The sequence below is a fragment of the Lithobates pipiens genome, unplaced genomic scaffold, assembly GCF_037356315.1.
Source record: "Lithobates pipiens isolate NorthernLeopardFrog02 unplaced genomic scaffold, aLitPip1_a1.2 Scaffold_30, whole genome shotgun sequence".
In the NCBI taxonomy this organism is placed as follows: domain Eukaryota; kingdom Metazoa; phylum Chordata; class Amphibia; order Anura; family Ranidae; genus Lithobates; species Lithobates pipiens.
Genome location: NW_027507791.1, coordinates 108,524,981 through 108,544,020, shown reverse-complemented (window position 1 = coordinate 108,544,020; position 19,040 = coordinate 108,524,981). Strand labels below are relative to the sequence as shown.

General features: G+C 43.6%; 1 protein-coding gene across 3 annotated transcripts in view; it reads right to left on the bottom strand.

The window, feature by feature from the left end:
* FMN1 (formin 1) overlaps positions 1 to 19,040 on the bottom strand; it is a 549,096-nt gene that overhangs the window by 443,579 nt on the left and 86,477 nt on the right. For all 3 annotated transcript variants that reach the window (XM_077464743.1, XM_077464745.1, XM_077464744.1), the window contains exon 2: positions 2,273 to 4,119. In XM_077464743.1, coding sequence (XP_077320869.1) covers positions 2,273 to 4,001 — 1,729 coding nt within the window. In that variant the 5' untranslated portion in view covers positions 4,002 to 4,119. The remainder of the gene's footprint in view (positions 1 to 2,272; positions 4,120 to 19,040) is intronic.

The window sequence follows — 19,040 nt, the reverse complement described above, 5'->3', positions numbered from 1 at the left end:
ACCTTTTCCAAAATAATGCGGTGCCAAGGTGCATGGATTTGAGTGGGCACCATTGAAAACCTGAAATTTCCTTTGTCATGCAATTCTGTACAACTCAAGTCACATCTGAAATTGCACGTTACAGATAGAACTCTTCTAAAAAACAAACTGGCACTTAAAGAGGAACTGCAACCTGCTCACTAGTTTGTAATAAAAACATCTTTGCCATTCTGAAGCTTCCCGCCAACCACTTTGCATATTTTATATATACTGCGATTTTGTACTTACCAAATATGCGGCAGAAATCACCCTCCTGGCTACAAACATTTCAACTGTGGGCAGCTGAAGCAGATTTACACAGACACACCCCCAGCTCTGCAGCTTTAATTGGCCCTCTTATGACTCATTTCCCCTTCCTTCCTGGCACAAGAATGAGAGCTGTGCATGATGCCATAAGCATAGGCCAATGACCAGACAAGAAACAGGAAGTGGGCTGTATAAAGTATTTACTGGCAGAAAAAAAAAAAGTTACCATCAAAAGTTAAAACAAGGGCAGAAGATTTAATAGAAAGATAAAAAATGACAATGTCCACTTTAAAGTGGTTGTAAACCCTTACAAACCACTTTTACCTGTAGGTCCAAGAAATATCTCCCAAACCTATACAGTTTATGAGATATTTGCCCGCAGGCGCACTGAGCGGGGCATCGTCGATGACGGCAATGCCGCGAGTCTCGGCTCCCGTGCGCATGCACGGGAGTGACGTCATCGCTGCTCCGGCGACTCACAGCGCCGGAGCAGCGAGACCCACAAAGAAGATGGACGCTCGGAACTACAGGGGACAGCGGTGACTTCGCTGGCTCCTGTGTCAGGTAAGTGACACATAATGGACTACTATGTGATGCATAGTAGTCCATTATGCTTTACCTTTGCAGGGAATGAAAGAGGAAGTAACACCCATCAGGGTTTACTTCCTCTTTAAGCATTACATATCAAATGTATTTAAACAAGAGACTGCAAACTTTGGGGGTCACACTTCAGGGTAGAGCTGTGTTTTTCTGCATAAAAAAAAAAGGAAGGGAACACCAAAAACAAAGGGTTTTCCATGGGCCCCGTTCACACTCCCTCACAGATGTCACCTGTGGACCAGGGTAGTGTGGAAATAATGCAACACCTCTGCATTTTTTTTCTGCACCGCTGCTGCTTCACAAGTCTGTGCAACCCTGGGTGTTTATACAGGGCAGCTGAGCTGCTATGCATAGAAATTAATTGAATGTCACTGACATTTTATTAAAGTTTAGAGCAAAATAAAAGGTGGGGGGGGGGGGGGGGGTGTCAGGGACAGTGCCTTGCATTGTAAAACTGCAAGGCACTTTCCCCCAGCAGGGAAAAACAACAACTACTCTCTGTGCAGGTAGTGCGAACTTACCCAAGTATGTGATGCAAAGGATGCCACACACGGTACAATCTGATTACACAATAACAGCACACTCCATGGAAAGCAGAGTTCCACCTAAAAGTTGAACTTCCGCTCATCTCTAACCACGCCCCCCCCGCCGATGCCACATTTGGCACACTTCAGGGGAGCGGATCCCTACTACTCCCTCCCTGCCGCCAGGCCAGTAAGAGCACAGTGGCACAGTGGTGCCTCATGCATGCTCAGTTGGGACCCGTAATGTTTCACTACCGGGTTCCCTTACCAGCAATGGTGGCAGCAGCACCTGACAGCTGATGGAAAAATCGTGTGTGGTGCCAACATCGCTGCACTCCAGGACGGGTAAGTGTCCTATTATTAACAGTCAGCATCTGCAGTATGTGTAGCTGCTGGCTTTTTAATTTTTGTAGGGGTGGGCAAACATCAACTTTAAGATTTACCAACTTTGAAAGGACCTAAAAAAAACAATCCATGCAATTAGCTAGTCCCACCTTCGACACAATCACCAGCAATAAAGCAGATTGTACAATTATTTTGTGAAAGGTTTGGCTAGCTTACTTCACTTCTAGAATAAAAATTTTACCAATCTCAGATCCATATTTTCCCACCCACTTTGCACCTTATTAAATACGGCCTAAAAAAATGTTTATGCATGACCAAGTTGAAAGTTACTGTAAATTGTCCTAAATACTATAATCAGAAAAAAAAACATTAACCTATTTTGAGTTTAACATAACAGTTTCATAGGTTCTATAAACTCTTCCCACCACACCAATTGCTCAAATCAGTGTTAATGAACAGAGCCACAGTACCGCCACTATAGTTCTGCTACCCACAAGGATAGAACAGGATAGACTAACCTGAAAACGGAGTACTTGGATGCAAGGAGATTTTTCCTTTCTCCCTTTTCTTGTGCCCATTACCACATGCGTCAGAAGCCAGGTTAGAAAGGCTAGATGCTCTGATTTTACCCTCTACTGAGGACTCTTTATCAAAGTCACGTGGCAGGGCCCAATGCATTTCCCTTCCCCAAGTGCCTGGATCTTCATGGGAACGCTTTACTGACAAGGGGAAAATCCTGTGGTGAAGTTGGGGGCTCCGCAGCTGGGGTGAAAAAGACGAAGGACCAGAAGACATCTCTTTATTATTTAATGAGGAGTGACTAGGCAGATCACCGTCTGCATCAGAGCTTGTGCATTTCTCAATTCTACCATTCCGATGAGTCACTGTGGGCAAACTCAGGGATTCCAGTGAACTTATTTGTTTCATCAGACTGGGACCGATATGGCCATGACCTCCTTTGCGATCCAGCTGCCCCAACCAATATTCTGTTTCCTCCAAACTGTCACTTTTAAGAACTTTAAGGAGCTTTTTGTTAACAAAACCATTCAACTGGCCAACCTCCTGATCAGCCATGGCATTCACATCCGTTTTTTTTTCACAGGCCGATTCACCCACTGTGGGCAGCTCAATGGGCTCAGGCAGTGTAAGAACATCTGCTTTGGGAACAAACTCATTTGGCGGTACAGACAGGACAGCTGTGACATTTTCATCTGCATCATCTTTAAGTGAATCCTCTGAGAAGCTGTATGTGGTTACCACCTTCTGCACACAAGGACTGATGGTCTGCACTTTAGCTACAACAGTCCTAACGTCTTTACTACTAGAAGACTGATCACTCCCATCCTGTTCCATAGAATGCCTTTTTGATAAATGTTCTGGAACTACAGGCTCATTTTGTTGTTCCTGCATAATTCTGAGGACACCCTGGAGGTCCCCCATAGGACTGCCATTCTGTGGATGCAAATTTAAATCACTAAATACATCATTGTCATACAATGACTGGGAACTGCCTGTTGCTGACTCCACACTAAGCATCCCCGAACTTTCACTGCATTTACCATGAGAATTTTTCACTGAAAGACTTGCAGCATAGCTGCACTTGTTTTCTAGAGACTTAAGTCTTGGGCGTAACAAGTCATCCATGGAACCTGCCAAGGAAATTCTTATAGATGGTGTTCTCTCTCTGCCTTGTGCCATTCCCGTCTCCGGGGCCCCCTTCCACTTCATTTTCTTGTTCACAAAGTCCTCTATGCTCTCTTTTCTTCGGCTGAACCTCCTCCCTTTTTTACCTTTAGTTGAAGTCTTTTTTTCCACAGAGGCTGTTAATGACTCATGGAAATCAGTAGGAACAGAAGAGTCCTCTAAAAAATGGGATGCTCCAGGCAGGTCATGAAATTTGCCGTCCTGATTTCCCATTTTAAGCCCTGGGTTGTGGATGGTGTGGAGGAGATCAGTCAGCAATTTGTCTTTGGCAGCCGTGAGCTTGTACAGCTCTGTGAGCAGGTCCCTTGTTGTAATTTTCTTTAAGGCCTCCGAAAAGCTTCCATAAGGTGGATCTTTGTGCTGTGCCTGCTCCGTCTCCTCCCTGACTCGAATGCAGTTATCAAAGCATGCTCCAGCCTTGTCTCGAGTTACACAGCGTTTGTACGTGAATCCCCTGACATTACCCGAAGGAAGATAGAATCTGACGTAACAGAGTTCCATAATGGGCTTGTGCAATTGGAGAACAGAGTTTGCACTCTCCATTTTCCGCCTCTAATTATTTCAAAATTTAAATAATGTTGTTAATGTTCTCTGTGCTTCATGGCAGAGCATGTGATAACCAGGCTGAGAATCATCTGACTGAGATCCACAATAGCTTGGCCTGTTAGAGCAAGAACAGAGAAGGGGGGAAAAAAAAAAAAAAAAGTCAGACAGATGAAATGCTAGATACAGATAAATATAACCACAAGTCCGTCTCCATCAGTGCAATAAACTAGATTATGTACATTTGTATGAATGACTAACAGGGAAACTGCTGGTGGTATACAAAACATTTCTAAACGTTTTACTACATACCGGCTGCAATACATATGCATTTAAGCAATAAACGGAGCAACACCGCACAAAATTTAAAATGTGTCAAACATTTTAAATATTAAAGCTTCCGTCAAAAAATAATAAAAAGAAAAGAAAAGAAAAGAAAAAAAAAAAAAAAACCTGTGTTATTTGTATATTGCTCATTATTTTCATACATCTGTAAAAAGCAGAATGATTATATATAAAAAAAAAAAAAAAAAAACAGGAACACACACACACACTTTACATGCTAAACAGGATAATAAAAAATACCAAAATTTGTGCAGATTTAAATCCAAAAAAAAAAAAAAAAAAAAAAAAAAAAAAAAAAAAAAAAACGTACGCACTTTTTAAATGCAACTAAAGTACATGATCAGCTTGTAATCCCCTGTACTGGAAGAGTGTGGAGAATGCATTAAGCAGAACCTGATTGGTTGCTGAGAATGTCTGCTGCTGTCCCTATATGGCCCAAACAGGCCAGTGTTTCCCGACCAAGCTGTGCTGCAGCAGTCAAGGACCGGGCTTTGCGGTCTGGCAGAAATGCATGGATAACCAGACTGGCTTCACTGAATTACAAATCCTTTGGCAAGTACAGCAGTCCACATCCATGTGGATCAACTGTATATAAAAGCTAGATAACTTTAACCACTTGCCTACTGGGCACTTAAACACCCTTCCTGCCCAGACCAATTTTCAGCTTTCGGTGCTCTCACACTTTGAATGACAATTACTCAGTCATGCAACACTGCACCCAAATTATGCAAATTATTAATTTTTCTTCATAAATTTTGCCCACAATTTATACTGCTACATATCTTTGGTAAAAATAACCCAAATTAGTGGATATTATTTGGTCTTTGTGAAAGTTAGAGAGTCTACAAGCTGTGGTGCGAATCGCACAAAATTGATCTCATCTGATGTACTGGTGGCCTATCTCACTTCTTGTGACCTGAACAAGTCAGGAAAGTACAAATACCCCCCAAATGACCCCTTTTTGGAAAGTAGACATTCCAAGGTATTTAGTAAGAGGCATGGTGAGCTTTTTGATGTTGTCATTTTCCCACAATTCTTTGCAAAATTTTTTATTTTTTTTCCCACACAATTGTCATTGTAATAGGTTATTTCTCTCACGTGGCATGTGTATACCACAAATGACACCCCCAAAAAAATTCTGCTACTCCTGAGTATTACAATACCACATGTTTGGGACTTTCACAGCCTGGCCACATAGAGAGGCCCAACATGCAGAGAGCGCCGTCACATGTTCTAGGAGCATAAATTACACATCTAACTTGTTGACTACCTATTACACATTTGAAGGCCCTGGAGCACCAGGACAATGACACGTGGCACCGACGACAGATGGCACTGACACGTGGCACCGACGACAGATGGCACCGACACGTGGCACCGACGACAGATGGCACCGACACGTGGCACCGACGACAGATGGCACTGACACGTGGCACCGACACGTGGCACCGACGACAGATGGCACTGACACGTGGCACCGACGACAGGTGGCACCGACGACAGGTGGCACCGACGACAGGTGGCACCGACGACAGGTGGCACCGACGACAGGTGGCACCGACGACAGGTGGCACCGACGACAGGTGGCACCGGTGACAGATAGCACTGATGAGATGGCACTGATAAGTGGCATTAATGACATGTGACACTGACAGGTGGCACTGATGACAAATGGCACTGATACGTGGCACTGACAACAGATGTCACTGGGGCGAGGATGCCACTTTTTTTTTCCTTTTTTTTTTTTTCTAACTTACAGCCGCTGCAGCCGTTGATCTCTCCCTTCTCACACGCTGTCTGTGTGAGGAGGGAGAGCGGCGCTGAGAGATGATCTCATATGTTTACATATGAGATAATCTCTCATTGAACACGCCGATCACACTGTAAACGGCCGCTGTGATTGGGCGTTTACAGCGATCTGTGACTGGCTGTGTCCGAGGGACACGGCCAGCACAGAACTTCCCCGATGCGCGCTCACGTGAGCGCGCATTGCGGAAGTAAACAGGTAGTTAGCGTCCGCTCTGTAGCTGTCTTTCGGCTATAGGGCGGGCACGAAGCGGTTAAATTATAATGGTCTTGGGTAAATTAAATATGTATAAAAACTGTTTACTTCTTGGTTATATCATTAAAATCATAAAAAACTGAAAATATAAAATATTGTATAGAAATATTTAATTGAAAAAGTAGAGATGCACGATTAATCGCTAAAGAATCAAAATCGCAATTCTAACCCCCCCCCCCCCCCCATCTTAACCACTTCCTGACCGCTGTATGCAGATGTACATCGGCAGAACGGCACGCCTGGGCAAATGGGTGTACCTGTACCCCCCCATGCAGGTTGTCACTGTCACCAATTGCAGTTATCAGATTTTTCACTGATCACTGAATAGGTGTGATTTCTGACTTCAATAAGTGTTAAGGCAGTTAGTAGTAGCCCCTGTTAGGTCTAGGTTACCCCCTTAAACCCCCACTAATAAAGGTTTAACCCCTTGATCGACAGGGTCACCAGTGACACTAATTAGCCAGTAAGGTGATTAGTTTCACCGTCAGGTTTTTATAGCCTCAAGTACCCCCATAATATATACACACACACACACACATATACACACACAACCTAATAAAGGTTTTAATAAAGGGTCCCCCCACCCCAAAGCACCTTGCCCCCATGTTGAGGACAAGGGCCTCTTCCAGACTGGCCGTTGGTTATCAGGGTCTGCGGGCAGGGGGCTTATCAGAATCTGGGAGCCCCCTTTAATAAGGGGGTCCCCAGATCCCGGCCCCCCACCCTATGTGAATGAGTAAGGGGCATCTTCTTCCAGCTCTTCTACTAGCAGAAGAGCCCGGTCTCCTCTGTCCTTTTTCTCCCTTCTCTTCTTCCAATGTTGACAAGACACTCTCTCTCCCGCTGAAATGCAGTGTGCGAAGTGCGTAGGTATGGGGCTTGGTCACCGGGTGATGTCACACAGTGACCCCACCCCTTATGATGGCAGTTCCCGGGGCATGCTGGGACTGACATAAGGGGCGGGGACAGCATGTGACATCACCCGGTGACCACATCCCATACCTACATAAGTCACCGTGCACGTCGCACAAATCATTACAGCGGAAGAGAGCGTCATGTCAACATCGGAAGAAGAAAGAAGAGGGAAGAAAGACAGAGGAGACCAGGCTCCTCCGCTAGTAAAAGCTGTAAGAAGACAGAGGAGGAGCCAACAGAAGAGACGTAGCTGCAGATTGGGAGAAGAGGCCGAACAGAGCGGAGAAGTCGGAAGAAGATCCCCGAAGTCAGAAGAAGACCCCCGGAGCCGATTAGTAAATTACTTTAAAAATCTGTGTTGTGTTTTTTTTTTTTTACACTTTTTCCCCAGGTGAATGGGTAGGGGTACGATGTACCCCATACTCATTCACATAGGGTGGGGGGGCCGGGATCTGGGGGCCCCCTTATTAAAGGGCAGGGTCAGGGTTGTCGGGAAGAGGCCCTTGTCCTCAACATGGGGACAAGGTGCTTTGGGGTGGGGGGGGCTGCAGGGCGCCCCCCCATGTTGAGGGCATGCGGCCTGGTACGGTTCGGGGGGCGGGGCTCGCTCATCCCCACCCCCTTTCCTGACCGGCCAGGCTGCATGCTCGGATACGGGTCTGGTATGGATTTTGGGGGACTCCCACGCCGTTTTTTCGGCGCAGGGGGGTTCCCCTTAAAACCCATACCAGACCTAAGGGCCTGGTATGCTCCTGGAGGGGGAACCCATACAGTTTTTTTATTTAAAATTTGGCGTGGAGTTCCCCCCTCAAGAGTCGATTATTCTGTGAGAGGCGCGACATTATCGCTTCAATATTAATTGGAGATCCGACTTAGGGGCGACTTCCATTGAAATCAATGGGTACAAGTCGCCTAGAAGTTGGATTGAAGTAGTACAGGAACCTTTTCTGAAGTCGGAGCGACTTCAGTAGTGTGCATTAAGACGGCTCTCATTCACTTACATTGATTTTTACATATAGCGCGACTTGAGGAGACTAGGGGCGAGTCAAAGTTGCCCCTGTGTGAATGGAGTCTAAGTCTTAATGTTATGCTGTAATGTTACTTTGTTTTATTGTTCACCATCATTTGCTTAGCAGGTACGCCATTCAGCTGCAGGACTGATTTATTTATCTTGACAGCAACAGCGTTTGCTCCCATGAAACAGTCAGGTCCATAAATATTGGGGCATCAACACAATACTAATCTTTGTGGCTCTATACACCACAATTAATTTAAAATAAAACAAACAAGATGGGCTTCAACTGTAGACTTTCAGCTTTAATTTGAGGGTATTTACATCCAAATCAGGTGAATGGTGTAGGAATTACAACAGTTTATATATGTGCCTCACACTTTTTAAGCAACAAAGTTAATGGGATAGATTAACCATCATCCATCAAACTTTCACTTTTTAATACTTGGTTGCAAATCCTTTGCAGTCAATTATAACCTGAAGTATGGAACGCATAGACATGCATCTATGCTTGTTCTTGGGGCATTTTTGCTTCAGTTTTGTCTTCAGCAAGTGAAATGCATGCTCAATCGGATTCAGGTCAGGTGATTGACTTGGCCATTGCATAACATTCCACTTCTTTCCCTTTTGCAGTATGCTTTGGGTCATTGTCCATCTGCACTGTGAAGCGCCGTCCAATGAGTTCTGAAGCATTTTGCTGAATATGATCAGATAATATTGCCCAAAACACTTCAGAATTCATCCTGCTGCTTTTGTCAGCAATCACATCAATACAAGCGAACCAGTTCCATTGGCAGCCATACATGCCCATGCCATGACACTTCCATCACCATGCTTCACTGATGAGGTGGTATGGTTTGGATCATGAGCAGTTCCTTTCCTTCTTCATACTCTTCTCATCACTCTGGTACAAGTTGATCTTGGTCTCATCTGTCCATAGGATGTTCCAGAACTGTGAAGGATTTTTTAGACGTTGTTTGGCAAACTAATCTAGCCTTCCTGTTTGAGACTCACCAATGGTTTACATCTTGTGGTGAACCCTCTGTATTCACTCTGGTGAAGACGTCTTGATGGTTGACTTTGACACACATACACCTAACTCCTGGAGAGTGTTCTTGATCTGGCCAACTGTTGTGAAGCGTGTTTTCTTCACCTGGGAAATAATTCTTCGGTCATCCACCACAGTTTTCTGTGGGCTTCCTGGGTCTTTTGGTGTTGCTGAGCTCACTGGTGCATTCTTTATTTTTAAGGATGTTCCAAACAGTTGAATTGGTCACACCTAATGTTTTTGCCACACCTAATGTTTTTGCCATCTCTCTGATGGGTTTGTTTTGTTTTTTTAGCCTAATGATGGATTGCTTCACTGATAGTGACAGCTCTTTGGATCCCATATTTAGAGTTGACAGCAACAGATTCCAAATGTAAAGAGCACACTTGAAATGAACTCTGGACCTTTTATGTGCTCCTTGTAAATGGGATAATGAGGGAATAGCACACACACCTGGCTATGGAACAGCTGAGCAACCAATTGTCCCATTACTTTTGGTCCCTTAAAGTGGGAGGCACCTATACAAACTGTTGTAATTCCTATGCCATTCACCTGATTTGGATGTAAATACACTCAAATTAAAGCTGAAAGTCTGTAGTTTGTTTTATTTCAAATCCATTGTGGTGGTGTATAGAGCCAAAAATATTAGAATTGTGTCGATGTTCCAATATTTATGGACCCGACTGTAAACCAGCATCTCCAGCACTGTAGGAGGTGATTTCACCACCAGTTAAGAAAATGGTGCATGTATGCCCATCATCAGAAGTGGGTGGATGAAGGGCGGTATTCTAATGGTGGGCATACCCACCGATCAGTCTTTTTTGTTCAGCCCACAGGCTGCATTGAAAAAAAAAAAAAAAAAAAACACCATTGCAATGTATGCCCAACAAGGTCCGGCAACGTGGTATGTTGCCTGATTGAGCAGTTATACCAGAATGATCTTGGTATCATTTTCAGCCAGAGGTTGGCTTTCATGTAAAAGCAATACTAGCGGCTAACAAGCCTCTAGACTGCTTTTATAAGCAGTGGGAGGGAACGTTTCCTCCCCCTCCCCCCATCTTCCATAGTTTTCTTGGGCTTTCCTATCCTAACAGGGAACCCGAGAGTGCAGCTGGTGGTTCCAGAACGGTTCCAATCATCTCTATGGCCTAAGAAACCGGAAGCTACAAGGATTTCATGACTTGGGTTTCGCCGGATATAAACAGTGACATTGGGGATTTGGCAAAGCATTTTAATACACCGATTTTGGTGCGGTCAGATGCTTTGAGGGCAGAGGAGAGATCTAGGGTCTAATAGACCCCATTTTTTTTTGAAAAAAAAAAAAGTACCTGTCACTACCCATTGCTATAATAGGGGATATTTACATTCCCTATTAGAGATAACAATAAAAATAAAGAAATCTAAAAATATATATAATAAAAAAGCAAAATAAAAAAACTTTTAAAAAACACAAAAAGCCCCCCTGTCCCCACGCACAAAGGAATGCAAGCATCAGTCAGGTGTCTTGCACATTTACGCTAGGCAGAATGGCGTGGGTGTGCACATCAACGTACAGGTACATTGCTCTTTAAGTGCCCAGTCGTGGGTCGCGTGCATGCCGTGGGTCGCAACCCAGTCCTGAGCCCGTGACCGCGGCCACGGGACCCGATTGCCGCTGGTGTCCCGCGATCAGGTCATAGAGCTGAAGAACGAGGAGAGGTATGTGTAAAACTCTCCTCGCACTTCCTAGTGTGGCTGTCACCGATAGTCTGTTCCCTGTTATAGGGAAAGACGATCAGTGACGTCACATGCCAAGCCACGCCCCCAACAGTAAAACAAAAAATAAAAAATAAAACACACGACACACTTAACTCCTCTCCGCACCCTAGTGGTTAACCCCTTCACTGCCAGTGTCATTTACATAGGAATCAGTGCATTTAAATAGCACTGATTGCTGTATAAATGACAATGGTCCCAAAAATGTGTCAAAAATTTCCTATGTGTCCGCCATAATGTAGCGGTCACAATAAAAAAAAAAATAAAAAAAAATAATAAAATGCTATAAAACTATCCCCTATTTTGTAAACGGTATAACTTTTGTGCAAACCAATCAATAATCGCTAATTGCGATTTTTTTTTTACAAAAAATAGGTAGAAGAATACGTATCGGCCTAAACTAAGAAATGTTTTTTTTTTTATATATTTTTTGGGGCTATTATAGCAAAACGTAAAAAATATTGAATTTTTTTCAAAATTGTCACTATTTTTGTTTATAAAAACCGCAGAGGTGATCAAATACCACCAAAAGCTCTATTTGTTTTGGGAAAATTACACTTTCTAGTTATTTAAAAAAAAAAATGCCAAGATGCCACAAAACCCCCCAAATGACAGAATTTTGGAAAGTAGACACCCCAAACTATTTGATGAGAGGCATGTTGAGTCCGTGGAATATTTTATATTTTGCCACAAGTTGCTGGAAAATTATTATTATTTATTTTTATTTTTTTTACACAAAGTTGTCATTAAATGATATATTGTTCAAACATGGCATGGTTATATGTGAAATTACACCCCAAAATACATTCTGCTGCTTCTCTTGAGTACAGGGATACCATGTTTGAGTCTTTGGGAGCCTAGCTGCGTACAGGACCCCAAAAATCAAGCACCGCCTTCAGGCTTTCTAAAGGCATAAAATCATGATTTTACTCCTTACTACCCATCACAGTTACGGAGGCCCCAAAATGTCCAGATAGCACAACCCCCCCCCCCCCCCCCCCACCCCATTTTAGGAAGTAGACACGCCAAGGTATTTGCTAAGGAGGCATGGCGAGTATTCTGCAGATCTCATTTATTTTTGAAAATTGAGAAATTTAATTTTAATTTCAAAAAGCGGCATCTGCAAAATACTCAAAATGCCTCTCAGCAGATAGCTTGGGAGTGTCTACTTTGAAAAATTGGGTCATTTGGGGGGGGGGGGGGGGGGGGTTGTGCTATCTGGGCCTTTCACGGTCTCTGAAACTGTGATAGGTAGCGAGGAAGTGAAATCACATGTGGTATCTTCGTAATCAGGAGAAGCAGCAGAATATATTTTGGGGTATCATTCCACATATGCCCATGGCATGTTTGAGCAATATATAATTTAGTGACAAAAAAAAAAAAAAAAAGTGTTTTCATTTTCCCACAACTTGTGGCAAAATAGAAAATATTCCATTTGGGTGCTATCTTGACATTTTATGGCCTTCAAAACTGTGATAAGTAGTGAGCAAGTAACCATTTTACGCCTTTAGATATCCTGAAGGTGGTGATTGGTTTTGGGGTCCTGTACATGGCTAGGCTCCCAAGAAGTCCCACACATGTGGTATCCCTGTACTCAGGAGAAGCAGCAGCAGAATGTATTTTGGGGTGTAATTCAACATATAACCATGGCATGTGTGAGCAATATATCACTTAGTGACAACTTTGGGCGATTTTGGTTAATTTTCAATCACTTGTGACAAAAAAACTAAAATGGGCTCAACATGCCTCTCAGCAATTTTCTTGGGGTGTCTACTTTCCAAAATGGAGTCATGGGGGGGGGGGGGTTGTACTGCCCTGCCACTGTAGCACCTCAAGAAATGAGATAGGTAGTAATACTAAGACCCCTTTCACACCAGGGCATTTTGCAGGCGCTATAGCGTTAGAAATAGTGCCTGCAATCCGCCCGAAAGAAGCTGCACCATTGTGTGTAGTGTGAAAGCCCCGAGGGCTTTCACACTACAGCGGTGCGCTGGCAGGACGTCAGAAAAAAGTCCTGCCAGCAGCTTCTTTGGAGCGGTGAAGGAGCGGTGTATTTACCGCTCCTCCACCGCTGCTCCCCATTGAAATCAATGGGGTAGCGCTGTAATACAGCCGGCAAAACGCTGCTATTGTGGCGTATTGCCGGCGGTTTTACCCCCCGCTAGCGGCCGAAATGCGCCGCAAATCCAGCAGTAAAACGTCGCTAAAAATATCAGCGTTTTACCGCCCACGATATGGGCGGTGTGGTGTTAAAGGGGTCTAAAAGTTGCGTAAATTCCAGAAAACTTACCCTAGTTTATAGACGCTATAACTTTTGCGCAAACCAATTAATACTGAATACATTTTGGTCTAAATGTATGACTAAAATTTCGTTTATTACATTTTTTTTTTTATAAGCAAAGAAGAAAATATTTTTTTATTTTTTTCAAAATGTTCGGTCTTTTTCCGTTTATATCACCAAAAAATAAAATAAAAAAAATCGCAGAGGCAATCAAAAACCATCAAAAGAAAGCTCTATTTGTGGGGGGGGGGGGGGGGGGACACACATTGTTTGTGTACAGCATTGCATGACTGCGCAATTAGCAGTTAAAGTGACAGTGTGCCAAATTGTAAAAAGTGCTCTGGTTAGGGAGTAAATTCTACCGGGGCTGAAGTGCTTAAAGCAGCATTTCCCCGATTCTATGTAACAAGTGCAGAGTTCTCTGCTCACTTCTGACAGCTGACAAAAAATAAAAAAAATCCAGGCATTCTGCCAAGCTTCTCATCCGAGATGACTATAAACAATGTAACATTTCTTTCTTAGATCAAAAGGAATGCACTTCGGTCTGTAGATGAGGGCAGTTTAACCACTTAAAAAGACTAAACCTTTTTATGACACTTGTTGCTTTTTTTATTTTTTATTTTTTTAACACCTGCAAGGGAAAAGTTATAATGAGCTAGTATGCACCGCATATTAGCTCATTATGAAATACTCACCTTAGAAAGAGGCGCCGGCCTCTCACTCGGTCCACGCCGAGGGAGCCGACATGGCGCTGTGAGTGGCTGGAGCCGCGATGGCGTCACTCCCGCGCGTGGGAGTTTTCTTCCCGGAAAGGTCTGGCGTCTGCCGAACTTTCAGCCGAGAATCCCCTGTGTGCATGCGCCGCGGAAGTCAGCGGCTCATTGCGAGGGAAATATCTCCTAAACCGTACAGGTTTAGGAGATATTTTTACCTACAGGTAAGCCTTATTATAGGCTTACCTGTAGGCTAAAGTAAAAAAAAAAAAAATTACTATACAACCACTTTAAAATGTTAAAAATCTGTATTTTCTGCTAAAAAATTACTTTAAAAAAAAAAAAAAAAACACACAAAAACACACACTTTTTAGCAGAGATCCTGCAAAAAATTAATACAATTAAAAAAACAGTAAAGTTAGCCCATTTTTTTGTATAATGTGAAAGAGGTTATGCTGCGAGAATCATGATTTTTATTCTCAGCAGAAAAAATAAAAAAATCCTAATTCTCATTTTAGCCAGAATCGTGCAGCTGTTTTAAAAAGCTTTAAAAAAACTTTTAATCCTCAAGAATACATTTACATATAGAAGATGATACATTTCATTTACTGTAACTTTGTTATTTATCAAAAAACACAAAGCTGTAAAATGCTACCACTGACTTTTTTTGGAATGGATTTCCTTTTCTTTATTGAAATCGTACATACAGCCTATTCAAATAATCTAAAGCAATCAAGCATGGACATAACCATTGTCCTGTTGCCCTTCAATTCATAGTGGTTTTGCAAACTAGAATTTTTGAGGTCCACATGTTTATAGTTGGCCCAAAATCAAATAAATGTACCCAATCTATGGCCTGCCTTAGCATAAATAACAGGTTACAGATTTAAAATGATGAGTTGTTGTAATTGCTAAATATACTTAAAAAGTATGGGAATCAGGGTTTTTGTATAAAATTATATAATTATTACCTAGCTGGATGCAGGATCGATGCATGGATCGGTTCAATGCTGCATCTGTCCCCTGCCGGCTCGAAGACTGAGAACTGAGTGATCAAACACTGCTGATTGCTCGGTACTTAGGAGTTCTGCGAGTAGAGAGCCGGTGACTGTCAATCACTGGCTCTCTGCTCTGAACCCCCTGCCCCGTGCTCACTGGCGCGCTGGGCTGTGTAGGGGGTGGGAGCGAGTGGTTCGTCGAGAGGCTGGGGTTCCAGTCCAGGCATGTGGGTGGGTCCCGACCATTCTTGTCCGAGCCTGGACCGGCTTTGTGGCATCAGCCTTCAGCCCACTGTCAGCTGAAAACGAGTCACAGGAGTACAGAACAGACTCCACTCCTTTGATCCACAGGAGAAGTACAGCCAAACAAGCTTTGGCTGTACTTTGCCATTAATTCTTGAAACTGGAGGGCATATAATACACAACAGCTCTTTAGTACCCAAAACATGATCTAGATGACTGCAACAACTCACTCATTTCATGGTTAATGATATGTTTCAAGCAGGTGCAGAACTAGTTATGCACCCATCCAGACCTTATCATCGTTATAGACTTACTCAGCGAAACCATGCTAAGGACAAGTCCTGACAGCACAAAGGACTAAAAATCAAGTTTGTGGGATGCAATTTCCCCATAGCATTTTTCTTTATTAAAGAAGATTTCTGCTCAATTTCGACAGGCTTCTTAAGGCTTTATTCACACTATGATTTTGCAGCTGCTCCTATGGGCATCAGATATGTTTCCTGCCTCTAAACTCCCCTACATGTTAGGGCTCATGTATACCTGAAGCTTCTAAACTTGAGTTTAGGAGCTTTTGGCTTTTTTTTATACTAAACTTAACGCCACAAAATGTGTCCTGTGTACACATAGGCTTTTACAAGAGTTTAGAAGATGCTGCAGTTAGGGAAGGTTAAACCTCCCCATCCTGAGCGCGGAAGAATCACATTCAGGATAGGAACATTTTGACCGCAAAACACTGTAAAAATCATGACGCGATTTTGACGTGTTTTGCATTTTCTTGCGGCCAGTGGTCAGCTTAGTCTGTGTGTACCTGAGCCCTTAGGCGGTGTGTCCATGCACACAGGCTTTTAGCAGCATTTAGTGGAAGGGGTTTTTAGAGGCGGAGAAAATAAAATAAAAAAATCATCAAAAAACTTAAAGCGGTTGTATACCCGCTGAAGTTTTTTTTTTTTCCCTGACCTGCAAAGGAAAAGGCATAATGAGCTAGTATGCACCACATACTAGCTCATTATGAAATACTTGCCTTAGAACGAGGTGCCGACATCTGGCCCGATCCATGCTGAAGGAGCCGACATGCTCTGCGTTTCTTCAAGGTATCACGGCTCCGGCGCCGAGTGGCTGGAGCCGCGATATCGTCACTCCCACGCGTGTGCGTGGGAGATTTTTTTCCAGCAGGGTACAGCGTCTGCCGGACTTTCAGCCGAGAATCCCCTGTGCGCATGCGCCGCTGCAGTCAGTGGCGCATTGAGAGGGGAATATCTCCTAAGCCGTACAGGTTTAGGAGATTTTTTTTTTTTTTTTTACCTACAGGTAAACCTTATTATAGGCTTTCCTGTAGGTTAAAGTCCAAAAGTTGACTATACAACGACTTTAATACTGCCAAGTGCATGCAGGAGAAGAAGCATTCTGGCAGAAAAAAAAAAAAAAGCTTGTAAACGTGTCTAAACGCTTGCTAAAGCTAGGCACATTTAGCTCTTAAGCATTGATTCATTTTAGAAGCCAGATAAAAATGTTATTCCACCCAATGAAATTAAACGCCCAAGTGCTTGAGGCCTGTAAACACGCCTAAACCAGTTACACGCTTTTACAAGCCTTTCTGCCAAAATGCTGCTGCCGGGAGGAAAAGCTTTTAGGAGTTTGCAAAACATCCTGTGTGCATGAGGCCTTAAAGATGAACTTAAAGTGGTTGTAAACGCAGAAGGTTTTTTATCTTAATGCATTAAGATGAAAAGCCTTCTGTATGCAGCAGCCCCCCTTACACTTACCTGAGGTCCCTCACTGTCCAGCGATGTTCACAGGTGTCCTCAGCCATCAGATTCTCCCCTGTGATTGGCTGAGACACAGCAGCAGTGCCATTGGCTGCCGCTGTTGTCAAAGTCAGCTAGCCAATCAGGGGAGGCTGGGTTGGGGCTCTGTTCTTCAATATGGAAGCATACTAAGAAGTCTACAGGAATGGACAGGATTTCAGAGCACACGCACAGGCCTAGCAATCTAATGTTTAATCTTGCTGAATTGAGGATAGGTGAATAGAAGTCTTAAAGGGGGTCTGCGGCTGTTCTAATATAGGTGTAACTCTACACTTTATTCATATATATGAATACCAAAGAATTTGTAATTCTCTACAAGTCTTGTGTATAAGATACAGCACACACACCAGCTTGCTTATTGGGTAATGTAAAAGCAGCACACTGAAGAATTCCACCCTTTGATCTCTCTGCTGAACACCATGTTCAATGCCTGTATGTCATAATGCCCTGTCACAGAATCTGACTGCATTCTAGAATTGGCTTTTACCCAGGTAAATCAGATGAAATTTAAAGAAATATATGTTCTGTAAATACTATCTACAATTAAGAAACACCATCCTTTTCCCATCAGCCTCTGATCAGCATCACAAGGCCTAAAGGTCTGATCTCTTCAGGGCCGGTTCACACAGCGGGCGATGCGAGGCGACACGACTCGCCTCGCCTCGCTCCCGCAAGTCGCCCCCGTTCTGTACAATGGAACCGTTCTGAGAGGAGCGACTCGAGTCGCTCCGACTCAGAAAAAAGGTTCCTGTACTACTTTCGGGCGACCTCGGGGCGACTTGCATTGACTTCTATACAGAAGTCATTTGCAAGTCGCCGCCGAGGCTGCTGCAGGTCGCGGCGAGGCAAGTCGGAGTCGCCTCGCCTGCAGTGTGAACCGGCCCTTAGTCTACTTCCATGTAAAGTGTTACTAAACCCACAACAGTAGAATTGGTGCGTATAAGCAGTAAAGCATGCTGGTTATACTCACTGTGGAACCCAAGCTCCTTTGCATTGTGTATGAAGACTGTTTGATCCTGTCTCTTTGATACTCCTCCTCTTACACTGTCTCCAAAAAATAACCCAATATTTACAGAGCCAGGGGACTGGCTGCACATGCTCAGTTTGGTGTGTACTGTTAGAGTTTTGTTTTTTCTTTGCGAGGGTGCATGTGATCAGCACAGAGCCAATCAGCACCTTCCAGACAGAGGATCAGGGGAGAACGAAAAATTCTCCTACAAGGCTGCTATATTATATGCTGCTGAAGAGAAAAGAAAAGCTATTTATCAGTTTATAAATTTACTAAAATAATTGCATTTCCATGTTCTGTGAACTGTGGGAGACCAGATATAGGGGATGCAGGTTCTGGGTTTAGTAACTACGAGGACTGGGATGAAGTCTGCTCTTTACCTGACAGTATCCCCAGTTAATAATAGGTTAATACAACTATATAAAACAAAAGCCAAAAGGGTGGAAATCAGCACAACAATTTCAGCCATGCCAAGCTGAGAGTCCAGGGTAGGTAACCTGCAGCAGGAATGTCCACGAAGACTGGACCGATAATGGTAAAAAACACAAATATACAGCACAATGGAAACCTTGACCTACTGGCCTCTAAAGTCCTTATAGGGGTCAGCTGTATGTATGACGTTTTCCAGTGACAACCTGAAAAAAAAAAAAACCTGTGTAAAAAGCCCATAGACCAGTGGTGGTGCGTCCATTAGAGGAGGCGCCCCTTCTGTCACGCCACGCCCTTTGTGTAGAATGGATTCATTCATGCATAGCCTGAATCTATCCATGGCTGCTGTAGCCACCCCCCTATTCAGGTGTCTGGCCCCTTTTCAGACACCGGATGCCTGAATTCCAGTGACGGGGGTGTTTTT